Genomic DNA, 13,368 nt, shown 5'->3' with positions numbered 1-13,368 from the left:
TGTGTCGTCGTGCTTCTGCACGCTACGACTTCAAAAACTTGTTCTTTTAGCGTCTCTTTTATTGAGAAAGCATAACAGTCGTTTCTACATTTTACTTTTGCTTTCACATTTTTAAAAAGAACTTGGGTAAAGGGGTAGCAGGGCAGGCAGGTTAGCATCATATTATTGAAATGGGAAACTCAGAGCATCAACATAAAAGAAATCATGGTTCATAAAAAATCACACCTCACAGGCTTAACATATTCTGTCCGTTTAGGCCACAGGTGTTGAACCCCAGGCCTCGAGGGCCTGCAGGTTTAGATGTGTCCTCGATCCAACACAGCTGATTTAAACGGCTAAATCACCTCCTCAGCATATTCTGAAGTTGTCCAGAGGCCTGGGAATGAACTAAGCATTTGATTCAGGTGTGCTGACCCAGGGTGAGATCTAAAACCTGCAGGACGCCGGCCCTCGAGGCCTGGAGTTGGACACCCCTGATTTAGACCATGGCTGTATCCCAATTCAGGGTCTGCAACCTTAAAGTACGCAGCCTCAACGATCCTCAAGGGCCGCGTACTCAAAGACCGCTAAGGCCGGAAGTGCGAGGCTTGTGAAATGGGACGGTCTAGCCTCCGTTGTGCTGAGCAGGTTGCCTAGCAACCATGATACTAACCACTGGAAACGTGTCATACAGCTGTGTTTGACAGAAATGAAGGAGAAAATCTTTTGTTCGTGTGTTTCTTTCTACATGAGCTTTGATCATTCTCTGTAGGATTAAGCTCAGCTATTGAACGGCGCATATTTAAAGGCTTTAAAACCAAGTTAGTACAAACGTCACTAATGTCACATGACTTTGTGTGGCCAACAGTAATGTTTAATGTTCTTCGTTATTAAACATTTGCACATAAATAAGCGACATAATATTCAGTACTTAATTAAAGTTTACTCTTCGGCCGCCCCTTATCGTTTTTTTTTCGGCAAAATTATCCACACCCATCGCCGCGCTATGCATTCTGGGATATATTGGGCCATGAAGTCTACACCGCCACGTCCTTAAAATTCAGGGAAATGAAGGACGCATTTGAGGGCTGCATTTCGAGCAGCCTTTGAATTGGGACAGCCTTCGTCGCGTCGCTGTGACGTAATCGGCCTTAAAATGCGGCCTTTAAGGCTGCAGACCCTGGATTGGGATACAGCCCATGTTCTGTAGACAGTATCCCTCTGAAGTTTAAGAGAAAATGACAGTTTTCCCATGGTATAGATCTCTTGTACAGAATGTGGTTCAGGCTTAAGCCATCTCCTCGTAACAGGCTTTTTACTCGCAGCCATACAAAAGTCTTCTATGATTAGATTAATTTATCCACTGGTGTGTTACACAAAAATATGGTTTCAAAGGTTAAAGGAAAAACAAATGACAACACATTTTGTAGATGTTCGTGGATTAGTGCTGGTGACTAACTTTGCAATCCCAAAAGATTTGGAAACGGTTAGCTCCATCTCGCCCACATCTCCAACAAGTGTCGCAGTTCCCCGATATCTTTGCTGAGCAGGGCTGATGAAAACTCTCGTAATGATTTTACAGCAGAACTCACGGCAAACACTGGACCCGGTGGTAGCCCACTGTGTCATGCAACACTCCTCTGTAATCGACAGGTTACCTTCTTTTCCCCACATTGCTTTCATATACAGAGAGCTGTGGTTTTTACACCGCAGGATGCTCTTATATCGTTTGGAAATCATTTTGCTTTGCGCTCCAGATTTGGTTAATGATAAAAATGTTTCTACAAACTGTAATTCGTTTAGGTTCACTTTTAAGTTTTGATTAAAATAATTTCTGGCCTGTAGAAATCTAAAGAAGTCGTCTGAGCCTAAATCATGTTTGCTCCTTTCAAAGCTTTGAAATGCCTCCTTGTGGACGAATGAATAATAATTAGTTATACCTTTTCAAATCCAGTTCTTGAATCTATTATCGTACTGATTCGGGGAAAATCTGAATCACATGCTCACCATCAAAGCTTAGAGGCAAATTCTGATGACTTCTTTCAGAGCAGATGTGATTATTTGTAGTATGGGTTCATCTGCCATGTCTGTTTTGTTCTGTAACTTTATGTCCGATATTAAAGCTGTAACTGGTTTTCCTTCAACATCTTTCCATCCGGCGGAGTAATCTGGACAGCAGAGACATATCAGTGGTCTTAGCTGAGCTGCGCAGTAATATTCTCGTAGACAAGGAAGCCCACGACCTCCCTTTTCTTTCTTTGATTGGAGCGTTTATACTCGAGCTTTTTTCCCGTTCCAGATGTGTTTTGACAATATTCTGTCCCACGCCACAAACTGTTTTTGTGGCAGTCGGTAAAGACTGAAACAAATACAGGGAAGAATATTTAATCTGGTTGGTATTCCATCTTTGTCTGATTGTATGGATTCGTTTAGCGGGGCATAGTTGGCATTGAACATTTTGGTGACGTCACGACGTATTACCACCCATAGTAGCGATTCTTAATTTTGACTGGTGGTTCATAGTTTAAAGTTAATACCTGCATTTTGTTTACATTAACCTTGTATCCCGAAAAATGAAATACTTTTGTGTATTTTAGGTTTTTTCCCCAGAGTCTCCTTAGAAACTGTACCCTGATAGCAAAGCTGTGCTGGCTGCCTGTCTGCTGTTTACCTCTGCTGTTTACTGTCGAGTGAGGAGCCTCCTGTGTACTTGCGAGGAACCCTTATTCATGTCAGGGGGCGGGGCTGCAGTGAGGAGGAGGAGGTTTTGTTAAGATGGCAGTGGCGTTGCCTCTTTCCAGAGGGCCTTTAAACTCAGCTTATCATGTGTCTGACACCAAATATATGAAGATTTCTGAGAAGAGTCCTCAGTGATGCATGAAGCTGAGCATCAGGAGTCCAAACCAGGTTAGCAGCAGATTAATGGCTAACATCCAGCTGTGCTGACCATCTCGGACCTTCTCTGGGCTGAAGTTTGAGGCATCTTCTTCCTGTCATGTGACGGTGTCTGTCTTCGCTCATCAAAGACACATGCCGATGTAAGCTGACCACAGCCCCGAAGCTTGGCTGTCTTCATCAAACGTCACTACAGTTCAGGTTGTGCCGTTCAGAGCTTAGCTTGGTGCAGTGTCTAACCAGACCTTGTAAATCCTCTTCTTCATGGACATTAATGTTTGTTGTAGAAGAGCCGCACTGATCAGTTTGTGGGAGGTGAAAGATTCGGTTTGTAGCTCTCAGTGGAGCCTCAGAGCTTTGAGGACTGAAGCTTGGAGCTGAAAGGCTGTTGGGAAGCCGGCAGGATTTCTTAGGTTGTTGGAAAGGTTTCACCTCTCCTTCAGAAGGTCTCTAAACCTAAAGAAGACATCCAGTTATCTTCAGCTTGTTGACATCACACATCAACAAGAAGGAAACGTCTCACCTGGCCAGCTCCAAGGACACCTGTGATTGGATGGATCAGATTGTGTAAACAGCTCTGAGGTTGAGAGGAGCCTGACTCTGAGATCTGCCTGGAAGCTGTTTTCAAACAGTTAAAGGAAACAGAGAAATGATATGGAAGAGAGAAACAGTCCATGAACACATCTCCTCCTCGCTTTTGTCTGCAAACACGTTGCTTTGTTGGAGGAGATGTTCACACAGCCGCAGGAGATCGCACTTCTTCCTTCCTCGTCTCGCTGCCTTTCTGCGGCGCTGAATAGCACAGACTCACAACAATGTGCGCTGGCCTTGGAGGGAAAGTGTTACTGCAGACAGGCTGCAAACACAGACTCACACGAAGCTCCGTCTCACGCAGAGAGCCAGAAACTCTCGACAGGTGTGTGTGTGTGTGTGTGTGTGTGTGTGTGTTTGTGCATGTTAGTGTGTGTGCGTGTGTGTGTTTGTGCATGTTTGTGTGTGTGTGTTTGTGCATGTTTGTGTGTGTGTGTTTGTGCGTGTTTGTGTGTGTGTGTGTGTGTGTTTGTGCATGTTAGTGTGTGTGTGTGTGTGTGTGCGTGTGTGTGTTTGTGCATGTTAGTGTGTGTGTGTGTGTTTGTGCATGTTAGTGTGTGTGCGTGTGTGTGTTTGTGCATGTTAGTGTTTGTGTGTGTGTGTTTGTGTGTGTGTGTGTGTGTGTGTGTGTGCATGTGCACGCTGTTATGGAGTGCGGTCTAACACAGCTTGAGTGGGTTTCTTTCAGGAGTCACATGACTGCCTGGGCTCCATGCTTAGTTCAGGTTTCGTTAGCAGCGACGACCCGGTCGTCATGACGTCATCTGTAACGGAACCACAATTTGTTCTGTGGACTTCTTCCTGTTTCTGCCCGTCACAATAAAAGCATTCGTCTCACACAGTCAGCGGCTCAGACTCTCTGTGATGTCATAGATCTGATACGTCAGTCTGATGTTTCCATCTGAACTTTGCTCTGAGCACATACCTCAAAACTCTTGAAAACATTCTTTACTGGTTTCTGCACCATTTTACCGCCGAGCCTCTCAGTTTCACCTCCAGCTGCACACAGAGCTTCTCCCAGAAGTCTCACTGGTTTTCTTTCATGTGTTTCCTGGTTTTTTGATGGCAGCCTGTCCTGTATTTGTGTTTTTAAAGGCGGTGTTCCTCGTGCTGTGAGAGGGAACCAGTATTTGACTTGGTTCTCTTGAAAGTGTTCAAGTATTAGTAAGGTGATCCTGCCTGGACTGTTCTCCAGCTGATAATTACTCGTCATGATGATGTCTGAGTGTCTGCAGCAGTGAACGAAATCTTTATATTTAAGCACCTTTTCATTGGCGAGCCGTCAGACGCTAACAAGACTCTTAATTAGTGTTTTATTAAGGACGAGTCCGTCGGAACAGCCGAGCCACTTACAGCCCTGAAACGTGTAAAACAGAGAGCCGCTCGTAACCGTGCGTGTGTGTGTGTGTGTGTGTGTGTGTGTGCGTGTGTGTGTGTGTGTGTGTGCGTGTGTGTGTGTGCGTGTGTGTGTTCAGTCCCCACAGTACAGTTCAGGCGGCAGCTACGACAGCATGAAAATGGACTTGAGCGCCGAAGACTTGACCGTGGGGCGTCATGGCAGCCAGGGCGCTCCCGATGATGATGACGATGACCACGACGACCATGACGACAACGACAAGATGAACGACACGGAGGGCGTCGACCCCGAGAGATTAAAAGCCTTTAATGTAAGTGAGAGACGGCGCTTTGAATGACGTCCATCAACAAACCTTATGCTGATAAACAGAAATGTCGGACAGCTGTTCGAGGCATCGATCCAAAGCACGGCACATCTGAACCTTCATCCACTTTTATTATCACAATCTACCGAATGATCAAAGCTAGCGTTAGCTGTGCTTCCAGACACTGCAGACAGGTGTTCACACGCTCTGCCCAGCAGAGACGAACAGCCAACGACCGTTTGCTTAGAGCGAAGAACAGAAAAGGAGCAGAGGATGCTGATCAGTGCTGATCACATCTGTGCATTGAAAATGCTCCAAAAGGCTCCAACAACACAAGCATGGTGCAGAGGTCCAGTTCAGCCTAGCAGACAGTCAGTCAATAGGCCACACCCCCTACAGATGCAAACTTAAGACTTAAAACCATTTAAACAGGTGTTATGAGAACAGTCCAGCTGTTATCTTTGTCTTTGTTCAACTCCTCTCCAGTGTATGAACTGTGTCAATGCATGTAGGCATTACCTGCTGTGTGTGTGCACTCTCCTGCAGATGTTTGTGCGTCTGTTTGTGGACGAGAACTTGGATCGGATGGTGCCTATCTCCAAGCAGCCTAAGGAGAAGATCCAGGCCATCATCGAGTCCTGCAGCAGACAGTTCCCAGAGTTCCAGGAACGCGCCCGCAAGCGCATCCGCACCTACCTCAAATCCTGCCGTCGCATGAAGAAGAACGGCATGGAGGTACTGCAACATGCATGCTGCTCTTCTTCTTTGCTTATTTCTTTAATCTGCTCCACCCTGGAGGTCCCCGCAGGGGGCGTCTGCGAGACGAGGGGACCGGTTCTCAAAGGTTAGCTGGGATGGTTGAACTTCTGTAGAGTCGCATTTAAAGTGAAGGTCTCAGATGGACTGAAGCGGTTTGTTCACTGTGACCTAAACACAAGGTCAGAAGGACGGGGGCTAAAGAGGACACGAGCTCAGGATAATATACCAAAGGAACAGGTACAGGTGCCTGCAGTGGAACATGTGACAAAGACACTCGGAGCTCGTGTCCCACGCAGTCACAGCGCGTCTCTGTCACGGTGCTCACGTCTGCGTCCACAGAGGGCAAAGGTCAGAGCCAGGAGCTTTCACAGGTGATCATCACAGCTGAGTCTGAGCTCTGAAGGTCAATGTCATAAATGTAGTCTGAGAGTGTGGAGGACAAACTGACCAATCACGGCACAGTCTCTGCTGCCCCTGGTGGTGGAGACACACATGCTTGGATAGCTGATGTTATTCTTCATCATCTAAGCTTTCTTGTCCTTCATCTCCTGCTGTTTCATCTTCTTCTTATTCTGGTTCTTCCTCCTCATCCTCTTTTTCTTCTTGTTTTTCCTCTTCTCCTCACAGATCATCAGTTTACCTTCATCTTCCTCTCCCACCTGTAAACCTCTTATTTTCCATCTTCAGGCTCTTCCTCCCTGTGGTGCCCTCATTCTTCATCTCCACCTCCTCTTCCTCAGTGTGTTTTCCTCCTCGCTGTGAGCTGAAGCGGTTTGACTACCTTCTCCTGGACGTTTCCTTCCACTCTCACGATCACTCCTCATGTTCTCCTGCTGATCGCTTTTTTAGCTCGTTGGTTAATTGTTCTGTTTTTTTCTGCTGTGGATGATTTTCCTTGATGTTAGTGATGTGAACGTGATGATGAAGAACCCGAAGACTCTGACCCTGAGCTTCTGTTGTTTTCAGACCCGCCCCACTCCACCTCACCTCACCTCGGCCATGGCTGAGAACATCCTGGCTGCTGCCTGCGAGAGCGAATCACGCAACGCTGCCAAGAGGATGCGCCTCGAAGCCTACCACGTGAGTTCCTGCGGTGCTTCCACAGTTGTGTCCGACACAGAGCTGCTTTACTGACGGCTTCCAGCGAGAGGCGCTCTCTCCTTTCTGATCAGAAAACCCCGAAGGAACATCAGGGCTTCAGTGCTGGTGTCAAACATGAGGCCCGCGGGCCAGAGTCAGCCCGACAAAGATCCCGATCCAGCTCACTGTGGAAAATGTGAAGCAGTGCATACATACAGCTGATAGAGACCATTCACACCACAGCAACCGACGAGCAATTTAAGGTTCCTGTTTTTCAAAAAGTAAGGAATATTATCTGTGACACAAACCCGACTGATGACCACAGAACAGCAGCGCTGACACGTTTCTGTCATTTACAGCAGCAGCGTCTCCTCATCATGCAGACACACACATGCTGTGGCCCCTGCACAGCCCTGACTCACAGCCATGTTTCAGGGACGAAATGTGCAGGACAGGGGCGAGGACAGTGTGGAGGACAGGAGCGAGGACAGGGGCGAGGACGGTGTGGAGGACAGGGGCGAGGACAGGGGCAAGGACAGTGTGGAGGACAGGGGCGAGGACAGTGTCGAGGACAGTGTGGAGGACAGGGGCGAGGACAGTGTGGAGGACAGGAGCGAGGACAGGGGCGAGGACGGTGTGGAGGACAGGGGCAAGGACAGTGTGGAGGACAGGGGCGAGGACAGTGTGGAGGACAGTGTGGAGGACAGGGGCGAGGACAGTGTCGAGGACAGTGTGGAGGACAGGGGCGAGGACAGTGTGGAGGACAGTGACGAGGACAGGGTCAAGGCGAGGACAGTGTCGAGGACAGTGTCAAGGACAGGGGCGAGGACAGGGGCGAGGACGGTGTCAAGGAGGGCGAGGACAGTGTGGAGGACAGTGTGGAGGACAGGGGCGAGGACAGTGTGGAGGACAGGGTCAAGGCGAGGACAGTGTGGAGGACAGTGTCGAGGACAGTGTGGAGGACAGGGGCGAGGACAGGGTCAAGGCGAGGACAGTGTGGAGGACAGGGGCGAGGACAGTGTGGAGGACAGGGTCAAGGCGAGGACAGTGTGGAGGACAGTGTCGAGGACAGTGTGGAGGACAGGGGCGAGGACAGGGTCAAGGCGAGGACAGTGTGGAGGACAGGGGCGAGGACAGTGTGGAGGACAGGGGCGAGGACAGGGGCGAGGACAGTGTCAAGGCGAGGACAGGGTCAAGGACAGGGGCGAGGACAGTGTGGAGGACAGGGGCGAGGACGGTGTCAAGGATGGGCGAGGACAGTGTGGAGGACAGTGTGGAGGACAGGGGCGAGGACAGTGTGGAGGACAGGGTCAAGGCGAGGACAGTGTGGAGGACAGGGGCGAGGACAGTGTGGAGGACAGGGGCGAGGACAGTGACGAGGACAGGGTCAAGGCGAGGACAGTGTCGAGGACAGTGTCAAGGACAGTGTCAAGGACAGGGGCGAGGACAGTGTGGAGGACAGGGGCGAGGACAGTGTGGAGGACAGGGTCAAGGCGAGGACAGTGTGGAGGACAGGGGCGAGGACAGTGTGGAGGACAGTGTCGAGGACAGTGTGGAGGACAGGGGCGAGGACAGTGTGGAGGACAGGGGCGAGGACAGGGGCAAGGACAGTGTGGAGGACAGTGTGGAGGACAGGGGCGAGGACAGTGTGGAGGACAGGGGCGAGGACAGGGTCAAGGCGAGGACAGTGTCGAGGACAGTGTCAAGGACAGTGTCAAGGACAGGGGCGAGGACAGGGGCGAGGACGGTGTCAAGGAGGGCGAGGACAGTGTGGAGGACAGTGTGGAGGACAGTGTGGAGGACAGGGGCGAGGACAGTGTGGAGGACAGGGGTGAGGACGGTGTCAAGGATGGGCGAGGACAGTGTGGAGGACAGGGGCGAGGACAGTGTGGAGGACAGGGTCAAGGCGAGGACAGTGTGGAGGACAGGGGCGAGGACAGTGTGGAGGACAGTGTCGAGGACAGTGTGGAGGACAGGGTCAAGGCGAGGACAGTGTGGAGGACAGGGGCGAGGACAGTGTGGAGGACAGGGGCGAGGACAGTGACGAGGACAGGGTCAAGGCGAGGACAGTGTCGAGGACAGTGTCAAGGACAGTGTCAAGGACAGGGGCGAGGACAGGGGCGAGGACGGTGTCAAGGAGGGCGAGGACAGTGTGGAGGACAGTGTGGAGGACAGTGTCGAGGACAGTGTGGAGGACAGGGGCGAGGACAGTGTGGAGGACAGGGGTGAGGACGGTGTCAAGGATGGGCGAGGACAGTGTGGAGGACAGGGGCGAGGACAGTGTGGAGGACAGGGTCAAGGCGAGGACAGTGTGGAGGACAGGGGCGAGGACAGTGTGGAGGACAGTGTCGAGGACAGTGTGGAGGACAGGGTCAAGGCGAGGACAGTGTGGAGGACAGGGGCGAGGACAGTGTGGAGGACAGGGGCGAGGACAGTGTGGAGGACAGGGGCGAGGACAGTGACGAGGACAGGGGCGAGGACGGTGTCAAGGATCGGCGAGGACAGTGTGGAGGACAGGGGCGAGGACAGGGTGGAGGACAGTGTGGAGGACAGGGGCGAGGACAGTGTGGAGGACAGGGGCGAGGACAGTGTGGAGGACAGTGTGGAGGACAGGGGCGAGGACAGTGTGGAGGACAGGGGCGAGGACAGTGTGGAGGACAGGGGCGAGGATATGGCGTTATTTTTGTGCCTCTATTCTGAGAAAATTTGAGTTTAATTTGAGCGAACAAAATTCCTTACAGTGTTTGCTATTATCCGTATACACACACACTAACAGCCCCGCTCACCCAGTTGTTGGTGTTTGCTCTTGCATTATTATTAGTAGCGCTGTCAGCGTTAATCTCTGTTAGCGCAGATTCCCCGTGCGAGAGGCTGCATGGCGTCTACAGGTTAGCACGGTTAACTCGTTAGCGCCGTGCAGCCCCACGCACACGTTAATGCGATTATGGCGCTGACAGCACTAATTATTACCACTCCACTGGGTTTAGCTGCCATCACACCTGTGATGTGTTGGTTATCCATACAACATTCAGAGCTGTAGTTGGACACGCCCACGGCAGGCGGTGCCCATGATCATGAATATGTTTCGAAGCTGCTGTGAGTGCAGTTTGCGTTTATCAACTTTCCAGTTTTGGAAGTTTTTCTTTAATTCCATGAGAGAAAAATCCCCTGTCAGCATCAGCATTCCTGCTTCCTGTCCCCATCGTGCTGTTTTTATTTTGAAAAGCTCCTGACTTCCTTGTCCTTCCTCAGGATGAGCAGATCACTCTGGATAAGCCGTCCGGGGTCGGAGGCGTTCTGAGGGAGCCGGCGTCCCTCGCTCACTCCGCCTACTCATTGGCCGCCTCAGCCTTCTCCTCCCAGGAGTCCCAGCTCTATATCAACGGCGCTGGCCTCAGCTACGGTTACCGTGGATACCCAGGCCTGAGCGCCACCATGCAACACCCTGTTTCCTTGACAACCGGTGCTGCTGCTGCCGCTGCTGCTGTTGCTGGTCAGACCAACGGTAAGTGATGACACAAGCAGTCCGTCTTTTACTTACAGATTGTTGGGTGTGGTTTCATCATCAAAGGTCCAAAGTTGAAATGTTCGGGTCCTTCCTGTGGATGTTTTCTCGTGTCAGGAACATATTTTATGTAATATCACATTATTTCTAAGTAATGACATCATGATGTCGACCGTGTTCCTCTGCAGGCCCCACTGACCTCAGCATGAAGTCTCACTCCTCCACCAACGTCAGCAACTCCTCCTCTTCTGTTGCCGCCAACAGCCTTGGTGGGCGGGGCAGTGGTGGTGGAGGAGGGGGCGGGGCGTCGACCCAGCTCAGCCAGCCAGAGATCACGGCCGTGCGTCAGCTGATCGCTGGATACCGAGAGTCAGCCGCCTTCCTGCTGCGCTCAGCAGACGAGCTGGAAAACCTCATCCTGCAGCAGAACTGATCTCACACACACACACACACACACACACACTACCCCGTCACGTTTCCTGCGCCCTCGCCGGCCTCGCCTGGTTTTGAAACTGTGGCGACCGTTTGGAGGAAAACGGGAACCTGAGGCCGCAGCGAGGGCGGAGAATCCACCGAATCCTGCCTGAGAACAAAACCCGGAACGCCGCAGGAAGCTCGGCTCCTCTGCGGAGGCGCCTCACAATCACAGAGGAGGAGGAGCAAAGACTCTCTGGGGAGCTGTGGGGTCGATCTTCTTCTGGTTATAAAAGCGACGTCGCGTTGAGGCTGTTTGTTTTCGGACGCTGTCCGTTTCTTTGTTGGGACGTTTTCTCTTTCGTGATTTTTCCGTTGGACTTTTTTAAAGTGAAAGAAGAAAAAGAACAGACTGTTCATGTTCGCCTGTATATAAGCTCTCTGTGTCCTTCAGCACTTTCTCCTCACCTCTGACCTCACCCCGTCCTTGCCCTTGGCCCCGGGAGCCGCGCGCTCACTTATGCATCCGAGACGCCATTTTGACCGCCAGGAAATACCTCAGATCAGACCTGCCAATCAAACGCTCAGCTCCTGCAGGTGAAGCCGGGTTTCTCCGCCTCCTGATGTCGTCAGCGTTTCTTTCTTTTCTGAGGAGAGTCGTGCACGTGTGCGCAGGTTTACCTCCAGCTTCTATGAAACCTCAGCATCTGTCCCTCCTCCTCCTCCTCCTCTTCTTCTTCTCTCTGTTTGGACCTACTCTCCGGCTCTTCTTCGTGGACCTAAACCTCCTCCTCTTCCTCAGGCTTGAGGATGAGGAGGACTGCTCCGTCTTACTGTGTGTGTCTGTTAAACTCTGAGATGGCCATTATTATTATTGTTGTTATTACTATGATTATAATGATGAACTTTCATGTTGCTGCTGCTATTTTAAAAACCGGACCTTCTGCCATAGACCTGAAACCTCAACACAGCCGGGCGGTAGCTCGCCGCAGTGCCCCGTGAAAACACGACCAACCGGCTCAGAGAGCGACGGTCCGATCCGGCGCTCCTCTCTGTCCCGCTGGCTGCTTGGTTGGCTGCTTTCTTTGTTTTGCTTCATAGGGCTCGATTCCTGTCGTGTTTTGTGACTTTCTAACTGTGAATCTTCTTCTTTTCGGACCCTCCCCTCAGTTTGGAGGGCACGGGGAGGGCTGTACAAACTTCTAGTCCCGTGTAGATTAATACTATCTGTTTGTTTACTAGTGTGTAACTTGTGATTAGTCTGAGAGGAAAGTGAGGCAGCAGATAAGTGGAGCGGGAGCTCCTCCCTCAGGTTCTCAGCCATGTTGGAATCACTCCTGATGTTCTGGTCCCTGCTTACGCTCTGCTGCTTGAAGAGTTTGACGTTTGTGGAAATAGGATTTGCTTTCAAGTTAGATGAAAATCTGACCTCATTGTTGTACCTGTCTGTAAATTTCAGCTGCACCTTCCAACCCTGGAGCTCTAGAAGCTGCAGTTCCTCTGATGTCCTCTGGAGGCTCCAGTGGTGGGTCGGCCTCATAGACTCCCATGTTAAAACTTTAGAGCAGAGGTTAACATGCTTATGGCTCAGCAGTAGCTTCTGGACCATATAGGATACAAGACAGTAGCCCTAAGCTAGCTTAGCTTTAAACACTAGAAGCTGGGGGAAGTGGCTAGCTTACTCATTAGCATGTTATGCCCTGTAAAAAGAAGCCATACTAAAAAAAAAGAGAGAAAACATAACATGTTAGCTGGTGCTCTGTACAGGAATAAGCAGATTTTCTGACCTTTAAACAGAGCCAGGCTAGCTGTTTACCCCTGCCTGCAGTCTTTGAGCTAAGCTAAGCTAGCTGTCAGAACATCAAACGTCCCATCAGGATCTCTGCAAGGAAGCAAGTTATTTCCCCAAACTCAAACTCTTCCTTTAATTCTCGTTCTCATCACCGCTGAGTACTTTTGTCTTTTGATAGCGTTGTTTAAAGATAATTATTTTTCATTATGTGAAATTTAGCTTCAAAGTGCATTTTGAACCTCAGCTCGTTAAGGCCCTCGGGCTCAGTAAGGCCTCGGGCTCAGTAAGGCCTCGGGCTCGTTGGGGCCTCGGGCTCAGTAAGGCCTCGGGCTCGTTGGGGCCTCGGGCTCGTTGGGGCCTCGGGCTCGGTAAGGCCTCGGGCTCGGTAAGGCCTCGGGCTCGTTGGGGCCTCGGGCTCGTTGGGGCCTCGGGCTCGGTAAGGCCTCGGGCTCGTTGGGGCCTCGGGCTCGGTAGGGCCTCGGGCTCGTTGGGGCCTCGGGCTCGGTAAGGCCTCGGGCTCGTTGGGGCCTCGGGCTCGTTGGGGCCTCGGGCTCGGTAAGGCCTCGGGCTCGTTGGGGCCTCGGGCTCGTTGGGGCCTCGGGCTCGGTAAGGCCTCGGGCTCGTTGGGGCCTCGGGCTCGGTAGGGCCTCGGGCTCGTTGGGGCCTCGGGCTCGGTAAGGCCTCGGGCTCGT

The 13,368-nt window shown here is 51.3% G+C and overlaps 1 protein-coding gene across 1 annotated transcript in view; it reads left to right on the top strand.

The window, feature by feature from the left end:
- LOC147305453 (nucleolar protein 4-like) overlaps positions 1-13,037 on the top strand; it is a 117,276-nt gene extending 104,239 nt beyond the window's left edge. Inside the window, exons 7-11 of the mRNA XM_086277132.1 lie at positions 4,941-5,132; positions 5,673-5,861; positions 6,852-6,965; positions 10,218-10,470; positions 10,659-13,037. Coding sequence (XP_086133258.1) covers positions 4,941-5,132; positions 5,673-5,861; positions 6,852-6,965; positions 10,218-10,470; positions 10,659-10,903 — 993 coding nt within the window. The 3' untranslated portion in view covers positions 10,904-13,037. The remainder of the gene's footprint in view (positions 1-4,940; positions 5,133-5,672; positions 5,862-6,851; positions 6,966-10,217; positions 10,471-10,658) is intronic.
- The last annotated feature ends 331 nt before the right edge of the window (positions 13,038-13,368 follow it).

Source organism: Aulonocara sp. 'chitande type north' Nkhata Bay, linkage group LG20 (genome assembly GCF_057382095.1).
Source record: "Aulonocara sp. 'chitande type north' Nkhata Bay isolate Kocher_YH1m ecotype deep benthic linkage group LG20, A_spYH_male_GT1.1, whole genome shotgun sequence".
Classification (NCBI taxonomy): domain Eukaryota; kingdom Metazoa; phylum Chordata; class Actinopteri; order Cichliformes; family Cichlidae; genus Aulonocara; species Aulonocara sp. 'chitande type north' Nkhata Bay.
This window is presented reverse-complemented; position numbering and strand designations above follow the sequence as displayed.